Source organism: Aristolochia californica, unplaced genomic scaffold, assembly GCF_029961685.1.
Source record: "Aristolochia californica isolate CCGP_79_NKW_82.1479 unplaced genomic scaffold, dmAriCali1.0.hap1 SCAF_9, whole genome shotgun sequence".
Lineage (NCBI taxonomy): Eukaryota > Viridiplantae > Streptophyta > Magnoliopsida > Piperales > Aristolochiaceae > Aristolochia > Aristolochia californica.
In genome coordinates this window covers 33,278,832-33,306,207 of record NW_027182290.1, presented here as the reverse complement: position 1 = coordinate 33,306,207, position 27,376 = coordinate 33,278,832, and the positions used below count along the sequence as shown (strand labels likewise).

Sequence of the window (27,376 nt, the reverse complement as noted above, 5' to 3'; positions counted from 1 at the left end):
ACAACGAAGTTTCATCTCGACAATGCGTCTCTTCCCCTTCACCGGCGTCATCTAGGCTGACGATTTTCTAGAAGACCGTTGTCGGTGAAGGTCTATTGAGGTCTGAGCAGTGGCTCGACGACGATCATTGGCGGCCTACGAAACGTTCGAACAGCTCTGTTTCGCAGTGAGTCGTCGGTCGACGAAGCTTTCTGATGGAAGGCCGAGCCGTGGCTCGGATATGGTCGTCGGCGGCCTGCGGAACGTCTCGACGAAGCTTTCTGATGGAAGATCGGCGGCGGCGGCATGCAAAGCTTTTGAACAACTCTGTTTCACGGCAAAACAAAGTTTAGATTACGGAACAAAGCTTTTCGCTCTGTTCTTCGGCTACGACTACAGAACAGAGCTTTCGCTCTGCTCTTCGGCTACGAGAAGGAGAAGGAGATGATTCTCCTGCTCTGATACCAAGTCGAAAATAATAATTCACATTCAATCTTGATTTCTCATTCACATCATCGACTTAAATAGATGTTTTACAGAATATACATAGAAGAATTATGAGTGATTAACGGGATTACACAATCACCGGATTTACAAAATATTTACATGATTTCTCCTTAAGGGAAGAAATCTCAGAGTAAATCTTAACAGGAAAAATAATCAAATACCAGTATTTCCAAACGATAACAGAGGAAGAAAACCTGGTAAGTCAAAAATTCAAAAAAATAATATCCCTACAGAGAAAGATGGTTACTTGCACGTAAAAAGCTCAGTAATCCTGTTGCCTATATTCATTTCTTTTCGATGGAAACCATTCAATTGAAATGACGAACTACTTTTCAATTCATGATCTTCAATCATCACTGGCACTCTGCGACTAGTAAAGATTGAACACAACAAAACAGATCTGCGGCAAAAAGAAAAGAGGATTAACAGACACGTACCTCAACGACAGAAAAATGATTCAGGGGGGGCAATACCTTGCAAGAGTGAATGTACCAAATCGAAGGTCGTCGGTGCTGGGACAGCGACAGGAAGAGAGTCGAGGGCCGGGAGAGGTCACAGAGGGTGCGATTGAAATCGCCAAATATCGTGAGCGAGAGAGGAGCCGGAGAGGGGAGAGAAGTCGCTGAAGTTCGTCAATGCTGGGGACGACGAGAGGAAGAGAGTCGAGTGCCGGGGAGAGGTCGCAGAGGGGGCGATTGAAATCGCTGAAGGTCGCTAGCGAGAGAGGAGCGAAGAATTTTTTTTTCTCCAAAACTCTTTCGATCGACAGCTCCCGAAAGCCCGAGCCCGATGTAATTGATGGAGGGAAAGTGAATTCAGAGCTTGACCCTTATGAATTCACTTTCCCTCGCATTATGCGAGAGAAAGTATATTACATTTGTAATTTACTTTCCCTCCAACTTACGGAAACGGGGTTTTAGCTCATTTTACCCAGCGTTAAGTGAAATATTTCACTACAGAGCGCACTAACAGGGCCTAAATCCCACTAATTCCCACTTCCGGGCAAGACGTTTGCCGGCAACACTTCCGGAGGACGATAAAATTCTATGCCCTTTCTAACCATGGCCGATGCCACGACCACGGTTCGCGTATCAAAAATCCCTCTCTTGGCTGTAGCAACCGAACTCTTAGAATTCTTCGAAACCACAGTCGGCGAGAATACCGTCTTCGCATGCGAGATCTCTTCCTATCACAAAAACTGGAAATCCAAGGGCGTTGGGCGAGTACAGTTTGATAATGCCGAGGCAGCCGAACGCGCTGTTTCCCTCTCAGCTGCCGGAAAACTCATATTCCAGCAGGCTTTTGTAGAGGTTTCGCCTTGTTTGGTTGATATTATCATTAGACCGATCGAGCCTCGTAATCGGGTTAATGGCGGTATCCTACACGTGGGATTCTTGTCTGGGAAGGCTTTATTTGGTGCATTAGAAAGTTGGAACCACGTGACAGCGGAGATTATGCCAGAGAGGAGAAGGGCGGTTTTTTCGGTGGTCGAAGGTGGTCAATGTTACAAGATGGAGATTGAGTTTACTGATTTGATTGGGGTCTTTGAATGTCATTTGAGTAAGGGGGAAGCAAATGGAGTTCTTTTGCAGGTAGCTCATTTGATTGCTTATATTACTTACACGTTTCTTTTATTTTTTTCACTGTATTTCTTTTTGCAGTTCTAGTTGTTAGGACTATTTGGGTTTATTTACTCATAGAGACTGTGCTGGGTCGTCTTCTAGAACTGGGTGCGTTGAATGAATCGAGCCCATTGAGGTCTATGGTAAGCCAATCTCGTGAAAATTACGGACTCGCGGTTTGAATGCTATACTGTTCTAGTTAGAGAGAAACACTTAAACAGTTAAAACCGAGAAAATTCTTGTGAGTTTGCAACTTGCGAGAAGATCAAGCATATGAGTGCTACTTCAATCCACGCTGTAAGCAGAATTTGAGTCCATTTTGTTTAGAATGCACTGATGCCTGTGCCTCAGGAGGGAGTGTCTGATAGGGGTCGAATTTACCAGATAGTCTCTAGTAAAAAAATTACCTGTAGCCTCAAATATCTATCTTGTGTCTGTTTTCACAAAAAGTAAAAAGAAAATATATCTTGTCTCGAATATTTTTGTCATCTCTTCTTATGGGTATATGTTGCAGCATCAGCATATTTTTAACAGAAAGATGAAGATATTAGTGAACCAGTCCAACTTTAAGCTTAGCTACTCTTAGAACTGATCCTTCTCTTGTCTAAAGAGTGAACTATAGGTTAAAATCTTCCCGGGAGGTGCTTAAAGTAGACTCTATCTGTGAGCATCCCAAAAATGTCTCAGATGTATAAAGTAGTGATGCTTCTAAAGAATTTGGATTTTCGTCATTTCCTTCATTCTCTTGGGTGGCACTTTTATGGCAGCCTATGACACAATAATAATCATATAAATTATCACTATGTCTAGAAGGTTTATTTTGGTCATTTGACACGCATTAAATGTGCCATTGAACAAGGAAAGATTTTTAAAAAAATTCTCGTTTCTTTTTGAGGCTTTCACTGGAGTGTAAATATGCTAAGCTTGTTATTTTTTCCCATAATTAAGACTTTGTCATAAGACTAGTTTCTGTATGGCCCTGTTAATGCCTTTTCCAAGAAACACTGGAAAGGCATTTCTAGTAGAAATACGTTTCCAGGGACCATTAGTGCATCTTGTTTCCTAGAAACACTTTTCTAGCTGGAAATTCTTACCAGGAAAGTCATAAAATTTTCCAGCCTAGATGTGTCAAAAAATCATATGGAAAATTTTGAATAAGTATTTGACAATTGAAGATGTAATACTTTCAGCACGAGGTACTTTTTCTTGGCAATTTTTTATTTGACATTTTATTTTTCTGAAAATTTATTGGATAAGTATAGTAATGTATGAGATTGATTATTAATTTCCAATTATTTCCCCGAAAAAGGCACTAACAGGTACAGTTAATTTTATTTGAAGGTTTCTTAGAAATGTGTATCCTAGAAAAACATTTCTAGCTTCTCTTGGGATACAAATTTCCAACCAGGGGCACTAACGGGGGCCTATGTCTCTCATACTCTGGGCCGTTTATATACCTGTCATACTCCGGGCTGTTTATGTCTGTCACACTTCCGGTCGTTTATATGTCTTCCACACCGGGCCATTTTATATGTCTTTCATACTCTGGGCCTCAAGAGCTTCTCATACTTATTTGTATGAAGTGCAACTGGAATAAGGTTTTAGTGATGCAGTTGATTTCTTGTCAGGAAACGCCATCTTGTTGCATGCATAATTTTTCATTTAGAGATTATACCCATTTGTCTATTTCGTTCAAAAGTAATGAATAGGTAGTAGTAATATCTAATCTGAACTATGATGTTTCAGATGAAATATGGCCCAAGGATCTATCATAAAATCAAGGGACCTTCAATAGCTCCTAAATTTGGTGCCGATCGTTACCATGTCTGCAAGGAAGATGTCGAGTTCCTTTGGGTTCGCACTACTGACTTTTCATCATTGAAATCTATTGGGCAATCAACTCATTTTTGTTGGGAGCTAACAGACGGCTTTTCTGCTTCTGAGATTATTAGTAACTTCCATAGTTACAAAGAATATGGGCACCTGGAGGTGGAACCAGTGAAACCCTTTTGCTCTGGGTCTGAACTAGTTCCGATCATGTATTGCATGCCTCATCCAATATTGTCATATGAGATTCTTTTCCAGCTTAATTCCCTGATTCATGCTCAGAAGCTCGTTGCGACAGCAGTTAACTTAGAGTTTCTTAATATTCTTAGTGGTTTGACTGAAGAAACTGCTAATAAGGTCCTTTTGAAGTTGCATAAGTTGAAATCTACTTGCTATGAGCCTGTTCAGTTTGTTCAGCATGAGCTATACAGCATCCAGAAAAGCAAGCTTTCTCTTGATTCATATAAAAGCATCCCGGCAGATAGAAACCTAATGAGTTGCCATCGAGTTCTAATTACTCCATCTAAAGTCTACTTTATGGGACCCGAAATTGAAACCTCAAACTATGTTGTACAACATTTTTCTGCGTATGCTTCCAATTTCTTAAGAGTGTCTTTTGTTGAAGAAGATTGGTCCAAGCTTCCTCCAGGGGCCATTTCTACAAGAACTGGCCAAGGTATCTCGTCAAAGACTTATAGGACTCAAATATTCCAACGAATTCATTCTATCCTTGAAAAGGGAATAGTTATTGGAGCCAAGAGATTTGAATTTCTTGCCTTCTCAGCTAGTCAGCTCCGTGCTAATTCAATTTGGATGTTTGCACCCACTGAAAGTTTAAGTGCAGAAAAAATAAGAGATTGGATGGGTTATTTCAATAAAATCAATTGTGTGTCCAAGTTTTCTGCAAGAATGGGTCAGCTTTTTAGTTCCTCTATCCAGAGTTTTAGTGTCCCAGCTCACGATGTTCAGGTTATTCCTGACATTGAAGCTACTATTGATGGGATTAAATACTGCTTTTCAGATGGAATTGGAAAAATCTCACTGTCATTTGCCAAACAAGTTGCACAGAAAATTGGATTAAATCATACTCCTTCAGCTTTCCAGATTCGATATGGTGGGTACAAGGGGGTTGTCTCTGTTGATAGGACTTCCTTTCGGAAGCTCTCACTACGTAGGAGCATGTTAAAGTTTGATTCAAAGAATACAATGCTTTGTGTGACAAAATGGAGTGAATCCGTGCCTTGCTTTTTGAACCGGGAAATTGTTTCTCTTTTGTCTACTTTGGGAATAAAGGATGGTATTTTTGAATCCATGCAACGTGAACAGATGGCTATTTTAGAGGAAATGTTAAGTAACAAAGAAGCAGCATTGAATGTCTTGGAGGGCATGGTTGGAGGGGATGCCAAATTGGCCTTGGTAAAGATGTTGTTACATGATTATGAGCCTAATTTGGAACCTTACCTTTCTATGATGCTTAGAGCATATCGGGAATTTCAACTTTCTGATATAAGAACCAAGTGCCGGATATTTGTGCCAAAGGGCCGTGTCCTATTGGGATGTCTGGATGAAATTGGGTCATTAGAGTATGGTCAAGTGTACATCCGAGTAAGCATGACAAAGGCTGAGCAAGAAGCTAGTGGTCAAAGTCAAAGTTTCTTTAAAAAAGTTGATGCATGCACAGCAGTAGTCGTAGGTAAGGTGGTAGTAACTAAAAATCCTTGCCTCCATCCAGGTGACATTAGGGTGCTTGAGGCTATATGGGAACCAGGGTTGGAGGAGATGGGTTTGGTTGATTGTATCATGTTTCCCCAGAAAGGACTAAGGTATTATAATCTTATTTATATTTATTTTTCAGAGATTTCTGATGTGGAGGGGCTGCAAATTCTGGAAAATTTTCAAAATGTTGATATTTTACTCGTAGCAATTGCTTGTGCGTTTGCTAATGCAATTAGTTGCTAATGCAAGTGACATTTATGTCATAGAGGCAAAACAGCATTTCCATGAGCTGCAAAGAAGTCTGACCGCCAAACCAGAAGTTTTTGAATTTGTAGCCTAGACTTCATTGCAGGATTCCTAATTGCTGTCCCAAATTGGTAATAATAAATAGGAAGAAAAGAAGAAAAAAGTACAAAACTTTATGGTTTTAATTGCTCTTTTATCTGTATTTTGGTGCATCTTTACCATTCTGTACAAAATTTGAGACATTAAAAACAATATTTTTTTAAAAATAAATCCTTAAAAATAATTTTGTGCTTGTTAATAGCTTGTTGTTTGTTGTTAACATAATTTTACTATTAAATGCTGGCACAGGCCCCATCCAAATGAGTGCTCTGGAGGTGATCTTGATGGTGACTTGTATTTTGTGTGTTGGGATCACAATCTTGTCCCATCAAATGCTGACACACCGATGGACTATCTTGGACGACTTCCTCGTCTTCTCGATCACGAAGTGTCCTTGGAGGTATGTTTAGTGATAAGTGTGTTTCCTTTCCCTCCAACAATGCCAAAATGTTGCTTTTGTTAGTTTATAGGGTTTAAGGCCTTGAAGTGTGCTTGTTGGTGTGAAAAGTGAAGAGAGAAGTGTAGGAGAAGAGAGGAGAAGGGAAGGAAGAGAAGAGAGGAGAAGAAGAGAGAACTTGTGGAGAAGTGCTCCCTTGAAATAGGTTGAGCACTTCCCTCATCTTTATTTATAATGTCAAGTGAATATTGCATAAATGCATGAATTATCCCTGTCCCTAATCAAGAGAAACTAAAAAAGTTGAAAGTAAGTGAATAATAAAAGTGAGTAAAAATAATATGGCTGTCTTCAACATGTATCTGTCATATCAGTAGGACATTCAGAGACATAAAACCTTCTCCCTCTTCTTTTTGTTCTTTCATGGTGGGATTAGTTGAAATTCCCATCTCTTGTAGTTGTTATCCATAGCATCTCATTGTCTTTTAAATTGTGAGAACTGGTTCCTTTGTACTTATCAAATGTAGAGTAAGGGGCACTTTGGTTATTTTACATTGTTTATAACCTTCGGTGAGAGTACTGTCATGTTTAGAATGTTAAGGTGTGTCCATGGTCCAGACCGTATACTGTTTAGGGGTGTGGTTAGGAACCTATAAGGAGTTATGTGTAAGAGGGGTAAATATGTAATTGTCTCTCGAAATCATTTAAGGTAATAGGAAGGAAGAGGGGTTGATTTTTTACCCCAATGAGAGCTCTCTCCAACACTCTTTTTAGCCACCTTCTTCTTCCTTTCTTCTTCTCTTCTCTCACTCTTCTATTTCTCATTTCTTCACAGTACTACTGTCTCTGAAGCCAATATCCACCCAACAGAGTGCACACAGAGTGGTGGTTTTCTCTGTCCTACGCCACTCGTCCTCCAGGAGGGGTGGGTGGCTTTCTTCTCTTTAAGTTCCCTCTTACGACCCAAGGTAATACTGGAAAATAAAATGGTGTATATCACTTACCAAAGGGCTCAGTTTATGATCCATTGAGACTCTTCGTATAAGGTAAACACAGAAAATCCTTTTTTTTATTTGTACGTTAAGTATATACTTAGTATATTTGTTGGTTTCTAACACTTGAAGCCATGGTTTTCCACAGTCTCAAAATGTAGAAGATACCTATATAGCTATATTTTGCTGTAACACTTAGCATACTGGTTAGTATGGGTTTTCTTCAGTCCCTTAACCTGCAATCTTAACAATCACAGGAAGTTCACAATTTTTTCATTGATTACATGATTAATGACACTCTTGGTGTGATCTCCACTGCTCATCTGGTGCACTCGGATCGTGAACCTCTCAAAGCTCGAAGCCCAAAGTGCCTTCGACTTGCAATGCTTCAGTCAATGGCTGTTGATTTTGCCAAGACTGGTGCACCGGCCGAAATGCCAAGAGTGTTGAAACCAAAAGAATATCCAGATTTTCTAGAGAGAGGAGACCGACCCGTGTATTCTTCACCTGGCATATTAGGGAAGCTCTACCGTGCCACCATAGGCCCCTCAGATATGTGCAGTCCAGTGTTCATCTGGTCAAAAGACTTAGCTCAGATGGCTTATGATCCCGACCTCGAAGTACCAGGATTTGAAGATTTCTTGGAGAAAGCAGAGAAGTTCAAGCATCAATACATAGAGAAATTAACTGCTCTGATGAATTACTATGAAGCCGAAAGAGAAGATGAGATTGTAACCGGAAATTTGAGGAAGAGATCACACAGTTTGAATAGGGACAAGAAGAAATATGGGGAGATGAAGGACCGGATTTTGGTTGCAGTTAAGAATTTGCAGAAGGAGGTCAAAGAGTGGTTTAACAAAAGCTGCAACATTCAGGAGAAACCAAAAATGGCGTCAGCATGGTATCATGTAACATACCATCCAAATTATTATGGAGAAGAGAATTTCTTGAGCTTTCCGTGGATCATGAGTGATGTTTTGCTTAATATAAAGTCGTTAAGAGGGACAACAATTAGACAGAACAGGTGAGACGGGGTATGTAAGAGTGACTTTATAGCTTCAGTTGGAATAGTTGTATTGAGATTCTCTCCAATAGCTCTTGGACCTTTGGTACTGGAGATTGGCTTTGGATGGAAATCAAATTAATACTTTCTGGTTCCTTTTTTGTCTGTTCGCCATGTAATATTTAGTTTCTTCTAGTGTTTGATTTTTAGCAACATGATGAGAGGTAGGCTTCATCTGGCCTGGTATAAAACCTCCGACTACATGAAAATTTAACGGTAGAAAACTAGGAGCTGTAACAAAATTAAGAGCCATCTGAGATTTTTTAAAGAAAAAAGAAGTTCAATTACAGAAAGTAAATTCAAGTCTTTTCTATCTTCCGCTTATTTGGCTCAACCACTGGTGAGACTGGCTGGACCGTGATAAAACTGAGGCCTTCAACTGCCAGAAATGTTTCAACGGATTGTTACAAAATGGTTTTGATCATGGCTTCTGGACCATCTGATGAGTTGGATAATTCTGCACAGCCAAGTCTTGAGCCTTAACTGGAACAATCGATGTTCTTTACTGTAGACCGAAAAGAAGAATAAACCTCTGTAACTCGCTTATTTATGGACAGGACAAAAAGTTGTCCATCATAAGCGGCAGCAAAGAAAAAGAAAAAAAACGCCACAAACTCAATAGAATCTCTCTTGGATGCAAGGTAAAAAAAAAAAAAAAAGGAAAAAAGAAGAATACTGAACTCCCTCCCTCCATCTTGACAAGCCTTTCAATGAATAATTGCCAAAGGAGAAGACACACGTTTACAAACGAATCAATGTATGCATAACCAAATCTCCACAGACCAGTCGAACGTCACCGACGGTGCTTACAAACGGGTTACTGCCGGCGGCAGCGTGAAAGCGAGACCCTCTCTTCCGAGATCCATGGACGATTTGGCGGACACGGGTGGGACAGCGTACCTGGACGAAAAATCGCGGTAACCTCCTCCATCCTCCTCCATATCGCCATTCTGGCCTTCGTCGAAATTCATTGCGTAACTCAGAGGGTCGTATTGGAATTTCGCCTGCCTGCCCCCACCTCTCACCTTTTTCTTGAACCGGCGTATGAAGGTCTTCCACCGCGGCCCGGCAACGAGTTCCGACCACTCCCGCACTCGCCTCCATCCTCTCTTCCACCACCGATCGTCGCTCTCCGCCTTCCGTATCCGTCCCCACCATACCGACTCGGGGCTGCCAGAGTAACGACCTGAATCCAAAAGCGGGATCCAGAAGCAGCAGCTGCGCTTCGAGAAGATGAGATCCGCCTCGTCTCCCATGTCTAAGGATCTCGGATGATCAGATGCTGCGGCCGTCATCTTCTCTTTCACCGACGCTCTTCTCCGATCAAACGATGCACATTAAACAGAAGGAAGGAACAAGTAAGGTGCGGAGGTTTGCAGGCCAAGCGAAGAGCGAAGAGAGAATCTCAGCCCCCTTGCACTACTAACCTGCAAACCCCAACCCTAATAGTAATCCAAATTTCCCTTCTTCTCCTCCTCCTCCTCCTCCTCCTCCTCTCTCTCTTGCTTTCTTTCTCTCTCTCTTTCGAAAATTTTCGTGTCCGGTTTTCCACCGGGGAAGGAGCTGGAGGGCCGTAGCCGTGTCGCCTCCGTCGGTTATAACGGAAGGGAAGAAATGGAGCGCCAGTTGGGGATGACGTGGGGGGTCCCTATAACGGTCAGGAGATGACTATATTTATGGGTGGTCCACTGTCAATAAACGGTCAGAAAACAATCAAATATTGTGGAGAAAATACTGGGGCCCATTAACATGCATCCACTCCGTTCTCCAAGTCGTGATGAGCTAACTCTGATTGGTACATATATAATACAGCTGGATCCAACGGCTCTACGATCGGATCCCTCTTTACATGCTTTGTGGAGCGTAAGATGTAACAGGTCACAAGTCACATCTATCGTTGCAGCGATAATGCGAAGCTTGACGAAGAGACTTTACGTGCAAGGCGCACTAACGAAAGCTAAAGCAAGCAAAAACGCCATTACCATCCATATTCTAATATAAGATAATGAGATATCAATGCGTTAGGTGCAAAAGCTGAATCAATTAATGGATCATATATTATATTTCATTTCATTCATTATTATGTAATGGTTACTGGCAATCGCCCCTGCACGTATGAAATGAACAATATGGGTAGTGGATGTAGCAACTTGGCCAGTCAAACAACGTTCAAGTGCTGCTGGAAACGGTAGAAAGAGTCTGTTTTTAGCACTGAATCACCTTTTTGTTACACTGTACCAAATGCAGAGTTTTTTTGGCATGCGCATATTGTAACGTCTTTGGAATCTCTTTGCTCATCAGCTATTTGATAGAATGCCTGAAAGAACTCTGTTACACGGGCAGCGATGATTTCTGTTCATGCTATCGAGGTGTGGCTATGAAACTCTAGAGCTGTTCGAATTGATGTATAAGGAGGCGAGCGTCAATGAGTTTGTCTTTACTAGTGTTTTAAGTGCTTCCTACTTTTTACAATTTTTTATACTTTTTGTGTCGTGAATGGCTTATTATTCTTTGCATCCGCAGGTAATATATGCTTTGGATGATGGACTTTGCTATTCCTGTGCAGAAGATATTGTTGGACAGATGATGTATCCGCTGCATTGTATTTCCACCCGATGCTACAAATGTTGCGTCTTCCTATGTCGGTGCTTAAACGTTCGCAGTCTGAGCGCTGTTATCGCCAATCAGTCATTCGAAGAAAGCCCTTATCAACACCCTGCGACCCTTCGAAGTCTCAACTCTCTCTTGTCTGCCCATGTTCGTAACGGTCAACTGCTTGTTACATGGTATCTCTTCTCGAAAATACACAGTATTGGCCTCTTGCCCGACAGCTACACCTTCACCCCCACCCTTGCCGCCTGCTCTCTTCTACCTAACCCAGTTCGTGGGCAACTGGTCCACGCCTTGCTCATTAAAACAGGTTACGAGTCGGTCACCATACTCAAAACAACGCTTCTTGACATGTACTCCAAATACAATTTGGTAGCCGAAGCGCTGCTTGTTTTTCAAGAAATTCCGTTCAAGGATGTCGTTGCATGGAATGCCCTGCTTTCCTGCTTTATTCGGCATGGTCTTCCCAATGATGCTGTCAGTTTTTTCCAGGAGATGCGGAAGAGTGGGGTTATGTATACTGCGTTTACTCTATGCTCTCTACTAAAAGCTTGCTGCTTATCGAGGAATCTTCTGCTAGGGAAGCAGATTCATACTCAGGTGATTGTTATAGGTATTGTATCAGTAATTGAAGCGACTGCACTAGTTGATTTTTATTCAAATTGCGGGTTGATGTCGCATGCTGTTCAAGTTTTCTGCAAATTGAATTGTCCAAAGGATGATGCTATCTACAATTCTCTGCTTGCTGGGTGCATTCAGAATCGTGAATACGAAGTGGCATTTGATTTATCAAGGAAGATGAAACCGAATGCAATTGCGCTAACCACCATCCTTGCTGCTTGTTCTGATATTTCTGACTTGTCAAAAGGTAAGGAGATTCACTGCCTGGTGATTCGAAAAGGTCTGGAGGCTGATACATTATTGTGCAACGCCCTTTTGGATATGTACACAAAGAGTGGAAAAATAACCATGGCAAAGATGGTTTTTGACCAAATCAGTGAGAAAAATGTGGTCACTTGGACTAGCATTATAGATGCATATGGGCGTCATGGTGGTGGCACAGAAGCCTTGAAAATATTCAGGAAGATGAGGGACGATAAAAATGGTGTTTCCCCAAATTCAGTGACATTTCTTGCTCTTCTTTCAGCTTGTGGACATTCTGGCCTTGTAGAAGAAGCAAAAGAGTGTTTCGTTTCAATGACAGAGAAGCATGCCATTAATCCCAGTCCAGAGCATTATGCCTGTGTTATTGATCTTTTAGGCCGGGCTGGGAAGGTAGAAGAGGCATGGGATCTCTATAATGATGTGAAGAAAAGAAATGTAGAACCCACAGAGGCGGTTTGGGCAGCTCTTCTAAATGCTTGTAAGCTTAATCAGGATATACCGAGGGGCGAGTTTGCTGCAAAACATCTTTTTGAGTTAGAGCCTGAAAAGCCTGGGAACTATATCTTGCTTTCAAATTTCTATGCCTCTGCGGGAAAATGGGAGCTTGTGCAGGAGTTGAGAAGAATGATGACAGAGAAGGGAATGAGAAAGGAGAGAGGGAGCAGTTCAGTTGTTTTTGAATGTGGAAGCAAAAAGTTGAGTTTCTTGAGCTGATAAAAGAAGAAAGAAGAAGAGAAGAAGATTGACACATTAGAGAAAACCATCTTTGAGGAAAGAGAACTCTATCCTGAAGGTAAATATGAATTACATTATTATATAGGCTGATGGCTACAAGATTTTGCTGCAAAGACAAAGAAAGAGAAATAAGAAGAAAAGAATAGAGCCTTTTAGTGGGGAGACAACTGAGTCTAGGAGTTAAATGTTTATACTTTCTACATATCCTCATTAATTTATATCTTTTTATGGTTTTCTATGCTTATTTTTGTCTTTCTATGATGCTTGCGTTTCATCCTAGAAAGTTTTATGGTAGTCTAGATATATGCCCCTTATGTGCCTTGCAATGGATTTTAAGTGAAATTTCTTATAATATATAATTTGATGAAAATCATTTATAACTAGTGGCATAAATCCCAAATTTGTGACTAGAATTAAAACAAAAAAGGGGAGGGAACTTGATCAACTCCTTATGTCTTAAATCCTATCCCATAGTGACAAAGAGAGGGTGTTGTGTGCAATGTTTGAGAAAGAATTTACCAATTGAGGGGGAGTTTCTTAGTACAACTCAGTTATCACAATGATAGGTAACCGCACCCTTTTACTTCTACACTGTAATGTTTGTAGTCTGGTAGAATAAAAAGCTATGGATAAATCATCTGCTCGCTGTCATATTCTGCACACTAATGGCAAAACCCATCTCCTCCAAAGCATCTATCACCTGCAAATGCAGAGCATAATTCACGAGACAACTAACAATATTGTAGAGGAAAACATAAAAGACTTAGAAAAGCATCAAAGCAAAGTTTAATTATTTCAGAAGAGAACTTTGACCGGTTGCAAGAGCCTGACATTGTGTTGCGGTCTTCCGTGATTGGAGGGTATGTGCAAAATGAGCAAAATGAAGAGGCTCCCACCTTGTATGGTAGAATGGACGTGGAGCAGCTATTGCCCAATGAATTAACCATGGCTGGTGTTCTCAGAGACTGTTTGAATCTTGCAGCTTTGGAACAAGGGAAGCAAGTCCATTTCAGAATTATCAAATATGGGCTGGGATTAGAAATTCCAAATTGGAAGCTGGCAAACTTGTATGCCAAGTGTGGAGCCTTCAAGATGGCACAATCATGTTTTCAGAAGAATGCCTCAAGGGGATGTTGTATTGTGGACACCTATGATATCAGGGCTCGCACAAAATGGACATGTTAAGGAAGCTCTGGAATTCTTTGAGAGCCAAATTCCGTGATGTTTGTTCACCTGTTATGTGCTTGTAGCCACTTGGGCTTGGTTGAGAGTAGTTGGTCTTACTTTAGCTGATTACAACATAGTTCCAAAAGTTGAGCACAACGCTTGCATGGTTGATCTTCTCAGTCGAGCTGGAATGCTTCAAAAAGCCCAATAGTTCATAGAATCCTGTCCTGTTGATCATGGAGTGTGTCTGTGGCGTATATTGTTGGGAGCATGTAAAAATTTCCACAATTATGACATAAATGTGTATGCGGGAGAATGACTAGTGGATTTGGGTTCTTAGGAATCTTTAGCACGTGTTAATATCCTAATATTTATGCTTCAAAAGGCGAGTAGGAAGATGTAGAGCACTTTCGGGGGTTGATGAGTCTACGATGAGTAGCCAGTATTTAGTTGGTGATCTTAAGGATGCAGTTCATGTGTTTGATGGTGGATACCATTCGCTTCCGCAGGTTACAGAAACATTGCAAAGGGGAAAAAGCACCTTGAAATATATGAAAGATGGAGGCAACCGACCTTCTTGGTTCTTCCACTTTGAGCTAGAGATAAACACAATGTCGGGAGTCATTTCAAATATGGAATGCAATTGTCAATGTTCATGTCTGCGTTGTTTGCACTCTGCTAATTTAATAATTAAGAGCTACATTTGACATCCTGTTAAATTAATTCTTTATTAGTCTAGATAGCCGATTTGTATCATGTAAGATCAAGAGGACATTCATCTGTGAAAGTCATGATTATCATTTAGGAAAATATTTGTTGTTACCCAAGTTTTAGACAGTGCCTGATTGCATTTACCTCTACAATTTTTTGTACAATTGCCTTAAGATTTTTCTACACAGGATAGATGGAAATCATATCCTTTGAAAAACTATTGTGGTCACCCAAGTTTTAGAAAAGGTGCCTGATGGCATTTACCTCTACAGACAAAACAGATGTCAATCATATCCTTTGAAAACCTATCATTGGCACATTTTTCGAGCTGCTAATAGCAATATCCATCATCTGTTCTTAGGGAAGAGCTTTTGGAAAAGGAAATTCTTAGTTATATATGTAGACTAAGGACATAATCATCTAAATCTAACTGTTCCGGGAAAACTTATACTACATGAAATCCCATTGTTAAAACTGATAACATATCATGATACTAAGCTAAGTATTATTGCTCATCGCCCATAATTGCCTTCCCGGCCGCTTGGAGAGCAGTACCATCGATCTCATTAGTCTCTTGGTAGATATCGCCGCGAGGATTAACAGCTGCTTGGAAGGTCACCGTTGCAATGATCGTCTCCTCTATCTAGTTCTGGGTATGCTTTCCCAGAGCAAGAGGCGTTGGCGTCGGCACTGTCTCGATATAATTGGCAGCCTGCGCAACCATGTCTCGCCCTCTTTTGCTTCCTGCGACTATTAGGATTTCCGCCATGTAGGTATCAGTGTCTATATCACCACTTCATTTGGACTTTGTTCAAGAACATCCAGGGCCGTGAAGCCGCTGAGGTTCCTGATGTTTACATCTATTCGAGTGTTTTCGAGCAGATAACGTACGGTCTGCAGATTTTTCAAAGCAAAAAAAACTCTCGGTACCTATTATCCGATTAGAAATCGTAACAGGTCTACCACCAATTCATCTACTCCATTTGCTAAGTTTATTGAGGAGCATAGTGTTGTTGCATAATATATTAACAGCAGAAAGAGAAACAAGATATTGTTGCATATAATGAAGAGTATGCTCAACAACTCCAACCTACTATCCATATTTTAAATCGAGCTCTAACTAAGGTAGATGTCATTTTGTAATCTACATGTAGGCAGAGAACCATGCACCGGCTATTACATATTAATAATACCAGAAACTGAAACTACATAAAATTGAAGATGGTATATGGATATTATCTTTAATGAACAAATTTGTAATAGTGTTTATATGAAGATAAGAAGATGATCACAATTCACATCTTTCCGTGGAAGTTTCAGCTTCTTTTCCATATAACGTAAAACCCGGATCCCGGAAGTTAAAAACTATTTCATGTCATCTTCATCGGAATTTTGCCTACAACATAAAAGTTTATGCTCGATTTTCTTTTGTTTTATTCTGTTGGCATTTTATCAGTTGGTTCCTGGAACCCTTTTTCCTACCTCAACGGGATTTGCCGTCGAGTGTACTTGCACCATTTGTGGCCAGTCTCTAGTTTCTACAGAGACAATGAGCCAGTGAAATAGGCGAGTTGCATTGGCGACATTTTACCCGGCAAACATAGCCACATGAGGGAGTGAAGGATGACCCCTTTTCCGGTCTAGTAATGCTTAAGGTAACTTCTCTCTGGTCAAGCGCTGCCCAGGTATCTGCGACAGAGGGGAGATAGGTATGAGGCAGAGAACTTCCAGGGAAGACAAATTTGAAGCTTCTCCTCCTTTCCTCTTCTTCTCACAGATGAATGGTGAATGGAGTGCTGATGGCTTCCTACTTATTGCCTTCTTGTTCCAGTTGTTTCCGTCTTCTTTTAGACTTCACCGAGCAGAAAAACCTCCGCAAAGGCAGAGTTTTGCATGCGCATATAGTAAAAACCGCTCTCGGCCTTGCTTCCAACAATTATCTCACTAACAGCCTTGTAAACATGTATGCCAAATGCGGTCAATTACTTGAAGCCCAGCGACAGTTCGAAGAGATTGAGAATCGAGATGTGGTCTCCTGGAACTGCCTAATCTCTGGTCATGCTCAACATGGGTGCTCTGTTTCCGTTCTACAACTCTTCCCTAGAATGATTGCAGAAGGAGTGCTTCCTAATCCTTTCACATTTGCTGGCGTTTTTACTGCCGTTGCACATTTATCTGAAGAGCTACGAGGAAGGGAAGCCCACTCGCTCGCCATTAAATCCGGAAATATTTCTGATGTCTTTGTTGGAAGCTCTTTGTTGAACATGTATTGCAAACTTGATCTTTTGTTCGAAGCTCGTCAGTTGTTTGATAGAATGCCTGAAAGAAATTCTGTTACATGGGCTGCGATGATTTCTGGTTATGCTACTGAAAGGTGTGAACGTGAAACTTTAGAGTTGTTTGAATTGATGCTTAAGGAGGAGGTGAGCGTCAATGAGTTTGTCTTTACTAGTGTCCTTAGTGCTTTTGTGCTTCCTAGTTTCGAGGACCACGGGAAGCTGATCCATGCTTTTGTTATCAAAACTGGGTATGTAGCATTTCTGGCAGTGGGAAATGCTCTTGTCACCATGTATGCAAAATGTGGGAGCTTGGATGCTTCAATGCAGATGTTTGAATCATTAAGTGAGAAGAACTCAATTACATGGTCCGCAATTATTACAGGGCATGCCCAAAATGATAAATCTGAAGGGGCTTTGAGATTATTTTCCACAATGCATGGTGCAAGGGTTAAGCCAAGCGAATTCACATTGGTCGGGGTTTTGAATGCTTGTAGTAATATGATGGCTCTTAGTGAAGGAAAGCAAATTCACGACTATCTACTGAAGCTGGGTTATGTCTCTCAAATCTTTATTAGAAGTGCCCTGGTTGATATGTATGCAAAATGCGAAAGTGTTAATGATGCTCGAAAGGAGTTTGATCAGTTACAAGAGCCAGACATTGTGTTGTGGTCTTCCATGATCGGAGGGTATGTGCAAAATGGGCAAAATGAAGAGGCTCTTACCTTGTATGGTAGAATGGAGGTAGAGCATCTATTGCCCAATGAATTAACCATGGCTAGTGTTCTCAGAGCCTGTTCTAATCTTGCAGCTTTGGAACAAGGGAAACAAGTCCATGCAAGAACTATCAAATACGGGCTGGGATTAGAAATTCCTATTGGGAGTGCTTTGGCGAACATGTATGCAAAGTGTGGGAGCCTCCAAGATGGCAATCTTGTCTTCAGAAGAATGCCACAGAGAGATGTTGTTTCATGGAATTCTATGATATCAGGGCTCTCACAAAATGGACATGGTAAGGAAGCCCTAGAACTCTTCGAGAATATGAAATTGGAAGGTGTAGAGCCAGATTCTGTGACCTTTGTCAACCTGTTATGTGCTTGTAGCCACATGGGCTTGGTTGAGAGAGGTTGGTCTTATTTCATGTCTATGCGTGATGATTATAACATGGTTTCAAAAGTTGAGCACCATGCATGTATGGTTGATCTTCTTAGTCGAGCTGGAATGCTCCAAAAAGCCAAAGAGTTCATAGAATCTTGTCCTGTTGATCATGTAATGTGTCTGTGGCGTATATTGTTAGGGGCATGTAAAAATGTTCACAATTATGATATAGGTGCGTATGCAGGAGAAAGACTAATGGATTTGGGTTCTCAGGAGTCTTCATCTTATGTGTTATTATCTAGCATTTATGCTTCACAGGGCAAGTGTGAAGATGTGGAGCGGGTTAGGAGGATGATGAGACTTCGAGGAGTTTCTAAGGAACCGGGATGTAGTTGGATTGAACTCAAGGATGGAGTTCATGTGTTTGTTGCTGGAGACCTTTCACATCCGCAGATTAAAGAAACATGCGCAGAGGTGAAAAGGATCATGAAACATATGAAAGATGAAAGCTACCGACCGCCTTGGCAGACTCTTGATTCTTCTATTTCCAGGTAGAGATTATGAAGAGCTGAAAATCATCGAATGGTATGTATTTGACCATTGTTCTCATATCTGCATTATTTTTTTTCTCATTATTTAATAATGACGAGCTACCCTTGATATTCTCTTGAATTAATTCTTTATTGGATTAGAACATTCATCAGTGAAGTGCAACAATGACGAACCAGCCAACTGCAACGATGATTTCAAACCACAGAATTGGAGCTAATCTAGTATTGCACTCATTGAAAAAAAATAGTAAAAAACTGATAACATTCAACCAGACGAACGGAGGTTGAATTCTGTTTACTTTTGAACAAAGAAAAGTTACAACAAATTTTGACATTTGGAAGAAAAAAAATTACATATACATGTACATATGGCGGAGACTGTACAATTCAGGGGTCTTGTTCATCTCCTTTACATCGTTTGTACTGGAACTGGAAGTCAGAAGACTGATTTCCGTGGCTTCCCTCGGCAAGTAATCCAACAACTCGTGTTTTCTTGACGTTCTCGCCGGCCAATCGCTTTTCCAGGGAAGCCAAAAGGTCTGCCGTCTTCTTTCCTCTATATCTAACCCAAACACGCTCCCGGTTCTTCTTGAACCCTTTTACACCGAAGAAATGGTGGTAATATATGCCTTTCATCTCTACCACAACGCAACAGAACGGAGAATTCCGTAGACAAGGGTTTTTCAGAAAGGGGGAACGGACCCTGCTGCTTCACGATAAAGCTTTGGAAGGAGCAGGAAAGGAGTCAGCTTAAGAGCAAAAGCAGAGTTCTGGGTTTGGTTGAAACTGTGGATGGATGGGGCCAGATTGTAGCTGAATTTATAGTTGAATTGAAAGCCAGAACTTAGAAACAGAAACGAGTAAGAGCTTCAATCATATTGAAGGATGGAGTTGTGAACGACGACTTTCCTAATTCATAGCAGCAGATGGAACTGCGAAAAACGGAAACAAAAGGCTAGTTTCCTAATTCGTTCTGGTTGCCTCCCCGGCTTCTACTTCTCTTTCCTTTCCCGCTCCAATCTTTAAATTTTAGTTAAATTAGCATAATACCCATATGGACATTAGCTTCCATGCAGTAATAACAGAAGACCCGACATTCTAAATCTTTAAACACGTGCAGTTGCGCACGTTAGTGACGCGAACAGTGAACATTGGAACGCTTAACTCACTTTAACTCGAACCTTCGGGTGGGCATCGGTCCTCATATGACCCAACCCAATCTGATCTAAAAACCCTAGATTTGAATATCCGATATATATTTTCTCCAATCACTTTACCTAGTTTAAGTGAAAACGAAAGTAAAAGTGAATCACTTGTTAGTAAAGAAAACATTTTCTTGTGTTAGTGTCCAAAATAAAAGATAGTGTAAATAAGAGAATGAGTTACTTTTTATAATATATTTAAATAGATAATTAACCAAAACAAACATATTTACTTCCCTAATAAATAATTATTGTAGTTTTCAAATATATTAATATACTAATGAGTTAAATAAGATATTTTATTAATAAATTAAGATAGATCGTAGTTTAGTCCAAATTAATATAATAATTATATGTGACAATTAATTGGTGCACTAATTAATTATAAAAATAGATAAATAAAAATAAAAATAAATAATAGTAATTAATTTAATAAATAAATATAATATTTTAGTAATATAACATAAGATATATTTTACATAGTATAAATTAATAATATATTCCAAAAAATAAAATATTATTAGTTTAATTAATAATATAAATAGAATAATTAAACAAAAAACTTGATCAATTGCTTATTTTAACAATATTTTAATTACCACTCTTAAATTACTGATTTAATATAGTAATAACATAAATAAATAAATAAAATATTTTATTAATAACATAAGATAGATTTTTACATAGTGTAAATTAATAATATATTTCCAAAAGATTAAAAATAATTAGTTTAGTTAATGATAAAAATAGAATAATTAAACAAAATACTTGATCAATTGTTTGCTTTAACAATATTTTAATTACCACCCTTAAATCACTAATTTAATATAGTAATAAAATAATAATAAAATGTTTTATTAATAACATAAGTTTGACTTTTAATATAAATTAATAATATATTTCCAAAAAAATAAAATTATTAGTTTAATTAATGATAAAAATATAATAATTAAATAAAAATACTTTATCAATTGCTTACTTTAACAATATTTTAATCACCATTCTTCTATCACTAATTAATATAGTAATAAAAATAATGAATGTAATAAATAAATAAATAATATTTTATTAATAACATAAGATAGATTTTTATGTAATATAAATTAATAATATATTTTCACAAAATAAAAATTATTAGTTTAATTAATGAAAAATAAAATAATTAAACAAAAATACTTTATCAAATGTTGACTTTAATAATATTTTAATTACCACCCTTAAATCACTAATTTAATATAGTAATAAAAATAATAAAAATAATAAAAATAATATAATATTTTTTAATAACATAAGATAGATTTTTATGTAGTATAAATTAAAATAATATTTCTACAAAATTTTAAATGTATTAGATTAATGAGCGAGAGTGTCAAGAGGAGAAGGAGATCCTCTTTCGCAAGGCGATCCATGAGTTCAAGTGGATGAACTCAGATTTCGATGGGAATCCTGATTCACCTACTTTAGTCATAAGTGAGTTTAAGTGGATGAACTCGTCCATCCACTTGAATTGGCACCCGGTGCTTATACTAATGTATCACGGCAAAGTGCCAGTGTAATCTAATTCACTTTTACTTAACCCAGAGTTGTAATGTTTCACTTGGGCAATACCTTGCACATCACTACCAAAGAAAATAATGTCATCCGTATGCACTAACAAAATAATACCAGTTGTTCGTTTCAAATAATGTCAACCATCGTAAATTTACAAATTTACCATTTTCTCTGTTTTTGAGGTGTGGAGCCCCTTGAGTGGCAAATTCTGCTATGCTTGCAGACAACAATAACAACTTTGGTATTACTCCCTGCAGCCCTTACCTTTTACAAAAAATTGGGTACTTTCTTGTATTCTTTGTTTATCCCTAGCACATGACCTGATACATTATTTGGTTATTATAAGCCTTGGAGATCATTTATCCTCCAATTTTTTATTTTTTTTTGTTGATCTTCTACAGAATTTTCACCTTCCACTATTTTATCCAGCTACTTAACCTTGTCATGTTATGCTACACTGGTTAATTTAATTTGAATATCAGAGGTTCCATTTATTATTTCATGAATCTTATCTGGAACTACATATTTTCATTGGCATCCATGGATTTGACAGCAAATTGTCACATGGCTGCGTTTAAAAATCCATGGCAGTACGACGCTTTCTGTTTGTCTGAGGCTTTGAAGCCTTTGATGTATCAATATATTAAGCATCCATTAGTATCCGTTGGAAGTATCACAGAAGTTCAAACTGCTGAAGACAGAAAGACACAGATACTTTCATTACCTTAAAGAGGCAAAGAACATTTTATATAATTACCATTCTTGCCTTTCATTACCTTACAGAGGCAAACATTTTATATAATAACCATTTTTTTTTTCTCACAAAACCAGCACAAGGCTGCTGCCAATCTAAATATACTAGCACATTAACAATGACAATTTGATCAATTTTATATCCTAGAAACACACTAGCAACAAAAACAGGAGATCAGCTTTTCTTTCTCCTATGTAATTTAATCAATACCCCCGGTTGTAACCCATATAATTGGGTCGGGATCGAATGTTGTGATGGTCATACATGGGATCCCCATAATTGACAGGTTTTATTTCCTCAGCTTTCCTCTGCCAATCTTCTTCCTGAACTGCCCCAAAGACAACCTCAGTCGTTGTCTCACAGCTCTGCTCGTAGTATGTCTGCGGGCCTGCTGAGTAGTGCCGCTGATGATGCTGCTGCTGCTGAACTTCACCATCCCATCCATTTAAATATGCTCGCCCAAGCTTGAAATGGTTAGCCTTCTCTGCATCCTTAGACATAAAAGGGTAGGTTTTACGCGGGGTTGGTGTCCTTGTTTCGATGGAGGGCGGCTCATCCTCATCTGGGATCTCGAAGCTCTCTTGCATGGGCCATGCATTTTGGCGCCTCTGATGTTGATAAGCATTTTGATACTGGTTATTCTTTGGGTTTCTTCTAAAGCTTGAAAAGATTGCACCAAATATTGCCGTGAAAGATGCCCCCACATTCAAGAACAAATTTCCCAGTGCAGAAAAGAGACCTTCTTCTTCTTTTTCCAGTGCATCCTCTGTCGGGATTAGTGAGGGCCTCACCGATGCTTTGAGGGGTTTCTGATATGGGCTAGATGAAAAATTCACCTTTTGTGAAGTTCTAAGCTCCTAAATAACAAGCAAAAGAGACTTGAATAAATAGCTTACAGATGAAGTAAGATTCAAGATTCAGTCTTCCAAGAATAACATAAACAGAAAGATACTGAGAAATTATGTTCCCTAAAGAAGCATCCCAAAAGTAAAGAAGAGGATGGGTACTGGCAAGCTTTAGGCACCTGAGTAACTTAAAATGGAGTCACAGCTTGCGTAAGAAGTAAGACTCAAGATTCAATCATCCAAGAATAACATAAACTCAAGATATGAAGAACTTTGTTCCTTAAAGAAACATCACAAAAATGAAGAAGACCATGGATACTGGCAAAAGTAGGGAAAGGAAAAGGGGCAGGCTAGTTACATGGAGCACTTACATCATTGGAAGAAACCATAGAGCCAACTCTCCTTTGAAGCAAGGCCAGCATATAACCAAAAAAACCGGCAGCAACCAGCACAAAAATTCCTGCCAAACAGATAATTAGACATGCATCTAAACCACTTCTAAGATACATGTAGCACAGACAGAAAAGGACTGGTAGCAGGAATCAAAGCAAGGTCCAAAAGCTTCTCTGATTGAACCACTTCAGCATGAACCACAAAATTCGTGTGCAAGAAGCACTACATAGTGAACTTTAGAGGAGTTAACTTCTGGAAAACCTTAGGTAACCTATAAATTTTAACATTAATTCTCTTTGTCATGCTGCAGCAGCTGAAATCCAGCTTCTGACACAAAGGCCTCTAAACAAGGCCTGTCTAAGTAAGATGATTGTGAAATGATGGACAAAAAATTGGGTTGTATCTCACCTACAGGAAAACCTGTCCCATACTGGTAAGCACAATCATCAAAATGAAGTTGAATCTCTCGAATTGCTTGGTTTCCTCTGTCCACAACAAGTAGAGAACAACTGCTTCCAATGTAAACCACCTCAAAATCATCAGAAAACTTTGCATCCTCACTTGGTCCATCCACATGACCCCCTCCACGGCTCCACTTCCCACCGGCAATTGTTGTAACTCCTACACAGAAATCAGAGAGCATGCTCACCTTGATATTCTTTCTCAAGCTCAAACTTAAAATGGTCCAGACAATGGAAACAAACTCATTTACATGATCTCTGTCCATTGGGTAGTCTAAAGGAACCAAAATCTATTTGGGCTTATGAGAGAAAGAGTACCTGTTTCACTGATCTTCCTGATAGCCATGTTTATCGTGTCAGCAACATAAACATTTCCTCTATCATCCACAGTAAAACTCTTTGGGTGATTCATCCTTGCTTCCCTTGGCTTGCCATCTACATGACCAGCGTATCCCTCACTTGAACCAGCAACCAACCGTGGCCTACTGTCTGCATTATTTGGGCATCAATTTTGAGATAAGAATTATGATCGCATAGAATCTCAGAGAGAAGACAACGTTTTAAAAGCTTGAAGTAAAGAAACCTAAGCATGTCCACACAATGACTAGGCAGACATCTGCCGGACATGATGTCTTAGATCTAAGCAGCACACTAGCCAATGAATTTCCTCAGAATGGTTTCCAGTAGCTTGTGGAGGAACAGGAAAGAAGTGAATCAAAATAAACAAATTAATCTATATGACGAAAATATTAGGTAAAGTTTAGTACTATTGGATTAATTTCAGCACCAAAAGCCAAATACTAGATAAAGAACACATGTGAAATTCAAATTTTTTAGAGAAGTCCACGATTCAGGAAAGAACTTCACAACCTTAAGCAGAATCTAATAAAAGCAAAAAATTCCAGATGAATGAGATCTAAATTTTCACTTCTAACATTAGTCCTCTGCATAAACCTAAGGACACCATACTGTAGAATCTAGATGTTAAAATATTTTTTTTTTGGCAAACTAGCTTTTTATGAATATACTACAGGTTTCTTCTTCTTCTTCCTGGATATCAAAATAGATTAGAAACAGTTTTCAGGATTTTAATGGATCAACACGTGTGCGTGAGATTGAACCTGGATTCTGCAGAACACACTAACACAACCGCCTAAAGAGAGTTAGACGGTTCTCTTTCACAAAAAAAATTGGATAACAGATCCAAACAGGAACTACGCTGAAACAAAAAAAAAAAAAAAACCGCCCTTACACAAAAGACACTTTAAATAATTCAAAATTTGCGCTACAGGTTTTAGAAATACAAAGCTCCATGAAGCGGGAGACTGCATAACTCCACAAAAACATTCTACATTGAAAAGCTCAGTAGACAACCACGGCGTTTCACAGAAACACGCGAACCAACAGAAAATTTTGGAAAAGAAGACCACCCGACTTACATCTGGACAATGGAGGGGAGATCTTGTAAATGTTACTATTGGCAGAGTCCAGAAGCAAAAGATCACCACTCGGCAGGACCTCAACAGCGAACGGCTCGATACCAAGCTTGCTTCCGTCGAACACTGTCTCTACCATGTATCCACTTTCAAATTTCATCATCGAACGACCAGAGATGGCTGGAGCAAACAATGGATCAGTGAAGATAGGCCAGGGAATTAGATCTCACACAGATAGGCGAAATGTAAGTGATACTTTAGTTGGAGGTGTTTACCGGTCTTTGTAGTAGCCGATAGCGACCACACCCATTTCAGAAGAGCAGACAATGCATTCGAGAAAAGCCCTCCAACAAGTCCTAGAAAACAGAAGACATTAGAGCTCAAACTATAGCTGTATAAAAACCCAAAAGAGGGTGACCCGATATAAACAGGCCATACAGAGGGTTATCCAAACTCACTTCCTGGAGTCGCAGCCGAAGCTGATGAGCAACCTCCAAGCATTAGCATGAAAATCAGAAGCCACACACAACATTTCCTCACCTCCATTTCTCTTAACTAAGAACCGAAGAAAACAGAGAAAAAAGAAGAAGCTAAAAATAGCTCAAAGGCGATAGTTCAATGCCTCCGCATTCCTACGATACTTTATATCTGCGAAGCACCCGTCTCGATTTCCCAGCCAACAAAGCCGCCTTGAATGGATCTTTCGAGGGCGAGCGCGGAACCAGACGAGGAGCGAGTGAATGTTGGTGTACTGCAGGCCCTGCTTACATAAGGGCTAAAAAATGGTAAAGCAAGGACAGTAGCAGTGCAATGGAATCATGTGCAGTGATTGTGTTTTAATTCAATTTCATTTATTTAATCACTCCCTCCCTCCGCACTTCACACTAACAGGTTTTGATGAAAGCATGAGTAAAGTTGAGAGATTTTCTATTTATTCACAAGCTTCGAGGAGATGACTGTTTTACTGATTTTGACCCTCTGACAGGCTTCTATACCCTTTCCGTCTTTTTAATTGTGCGCCTTTGTTTGGTTCTTGGGGTCTCTCTCTGGCATCTCATCACCTGCTTTTAATAGATTCTAGTTTCAATCCATTTGCCGGTGGGTAGCTTTCTGTGATTCGAAGGATATATTTGAGAATGTTGTAGGTGTCTGGATGATGTAAACGATTCCCACTCCCTATTTCATCTTCCCTAGCTTGATATTATCTTCTCAAGTCCCAGGAGAGTGTTTTCATTCTCATATTACCAACAATTACACAAAAAGCATTGCAGAACCTGTTCTCTAGTCTTAAGATTTAGCATGAGGAATTACCACCCCTTTTGCCACTCATCAGTCCCTAATTCTCCATTACAGGAAAATAAAAAAAAAATTAAAAATTAAAAGTTGTTGGGTAGAAATTGAGGCTCTAAACTACCAGCACTCACTTGAATGAATGCTATCTAATAGCAGTCTGTTCTTCTCCACTTCCAAATAGTTTTTCAGTCCTGCCACAATTTAATCCAGACTGAATCTCTGGCCTGGTAAGACCAAGTTTTTATCTTATCAAGAGTTACCTGGCACACATACCCAAGCCATATCTACCGGTAGTAGGGGTGGCTTTGAACTGAGCCGGTTCGTGAGCCGGCTCGGTTTGGCTCGGTATCGGCTCGATTCGACTCGTCATTTATCGAGCTCGAGCACCAAAATCGGTTAGTTTACTTTAACGAGCCAAGCTCGATCGAAGCTAGGTTCGGTTCATCGGCTCGCGAGCCGGCTCGAAATGAGTCGGATCGGTATAAATCGGTATGGATCGCGAGCGAGTGGGGGGAGCGGGAGCGGGAGCGAGAGTGAGGGGGGAAAATTTTTTCCTCCCCCCTCGTCACCGCCGTCCCCTTCCATCGGTTGTTGTCGCCGCTTCTAACGCCGTCGTAGCTGTTCGCCGGCGTCTATACCACCGTTGCAGCTGCTCGCCAACCGCCTCTAGGGCCGTCCGTTCAATTTCTTCCTCTCCTCGTCGTCGCCGCTGACTCCGTCGTGGCCGTCATCCCCGACGATAGGTCCTGCTCGGCACCGTAACCCCCTTCTCTCCACATCGTCTCAGCGGAAAACCAGAACAGGGGAGAAATAACCTCCCCCTTCCTCACGAGAAGATGATCTCATACGTGCAATTTCGCACGTGCGAGATCATAAAATAAAAAAATTAAAAAAAAATATCTGAAAAAAATTAAAAATAAATTTTATAGAAATATTTTTCTATAAACTATTAGTGTCTCATTT

The 27,376-nt window shown here is 39.7% G+C and overlaps 6 protein-coding genes across 9 annotated transcripts; 4 read left to right on the top strand and 2 right to left on the bottom strand.

Moving 5' to 3' along the window:
- The first annotated feature begins 1,498 nt into the window (after positions 1–1,498).
- Positions 1,499–8,540, top strand: LOC137940443 (RNA-dependent RNA polymerase 2). The gene is made up of 4 exons (XM_068785510.1): positions 1,499–2,078; positions 3,855–5,758; positions 6,246–6,396; positions 7,640–8,540. Exons 1-4 carry the CDS (start codon positions 1,533–1,535, stop codon positions 8,408–8,410), a joined length of 3,372 nt encoding a protein of 1,123 aa, XP_068641611.1. The 5' UTR covers positions 1,499–1,532; the 3' UTR covers positions 8,411–8,540.
- Positions 8,541–9,251: 711 nt separating this feature from the next.
- LOC137940816 (uncharacterized) lies at positions 9,252–9,740 on the bottom strand. Its single transcript, XM_068785941.1, has one exon. It carries the CDS (start codon positions 9,738–9,740, stop codon positions 9,252–9,254), a length of 489 nt encoding a protein of 162 aa, XP_068642042.1.
- Positions 9,741–10,437: 697 nt separating this feature from the next.
- LOC137941729 (pentatricopeptide repeat-containing protein At5g66500, mitochondrial-like) lies at positions 10,438–14,582 on the top strand. 4 transcript variants are annotated; one of them, XR_011110436.1, is made up of 4 exons: positions 10,438–10,642; positions 10,747–10,860; positions 10,969–12,733; positions 14,352–14,582. XR_011110436.1 is itself a non-coding variant. In XM_068787277.1 (4 exons), the coding sequence occupies exons 2-4, from the start codon at positions 10,804–10,806 to the stop codon at positions 12,652–12,654; spliced, it is 1,584 nt and encodes a 527-aa protein (XP_068643378.1). In that variant the 5' UTR covers positions 10,439–10,642; positions 10,747–10,803; the 3' UTR covers positions 12,655–12,911. The 4 variants fall into 4 exon arrangements, 3 of the variants coding, with proteins under 3 accessions (XP_068643375.1, XP_068643378.1, XP_068643376.1); XM_068787277.1 differs by lacking the exon at positions 14,352–14,582 and having other exon boundaries at positions 10,439–10,642; positions 10,969–11,655; positions 11,815–12,911; XM_068787274.1 differs by lacking the exon at positions 14,352–14,582 and having other exon boundaries at positions 10,969–12,911.
- On the top strand, positions 13,621–14,053 carry LOC137940815 (pentatricopeptide repeat-containing protein At2g33680-like). Its single transcript, XM_068785940.1, has 2 exons — positions 13,621–13,810; positions 13,926–14,053. The coding sequence occupies exons 1-2, from the start codon at positions 13,621–13,623 to the stop codon at positions 14,051–14,053; spliced, it is 318 nt and encodes a 105-aa protein (XP_068642041.1).
- A 1,770-nt stretch (positions 14,583–16,352) lies between the features above and the next one.
- On the top strand, positions 16,353–18,568 carry LOC137942002 (pentatricopeptide repeat-containing protein At2g33680-like). Its single transcript, XM_068787662.1, has one exon. The coding sequence runs from the start codon at positions 16,353–16,355 to the stop codon at positions 18,480–18,482; it is 2,130 nt and encodes a 709-aa protein (XP_068643763.1). The 3' UTR covers positions 18,483–18,568.
- A 3,387-nt stretch (positions 18,569–21,955) lies between these two features.
- LOC137941194 (uncharacterized) lies at positions 21,956–25,948 on the bottom strand. The gene is made up of 7 exons (XM_068786500.1): positions 25,579–25,948; positions 25,396–25,476; positions 25,124–25,300; positions 24,003–24,173; positions 23,632–23,844; positions 23,202–23,290; positions 21,956–22,842 (listed from the first exon to the last, which is right to left on the bottom strand). The coding sequence occupies exons 1-7, from the start codon at positions 25,664–25,666 to the stop codon at positions 22,189–22,191; spliced, it is 1,473 nt and encodes a 490-aa protein (XP_068642601.1). The 5' UTR covers positions 25,667–25,948; the 3' UTR covers positions 21,956–22,188.
- Positions 25,949–27,376: the final 1,428 nt, after the last annotated feature.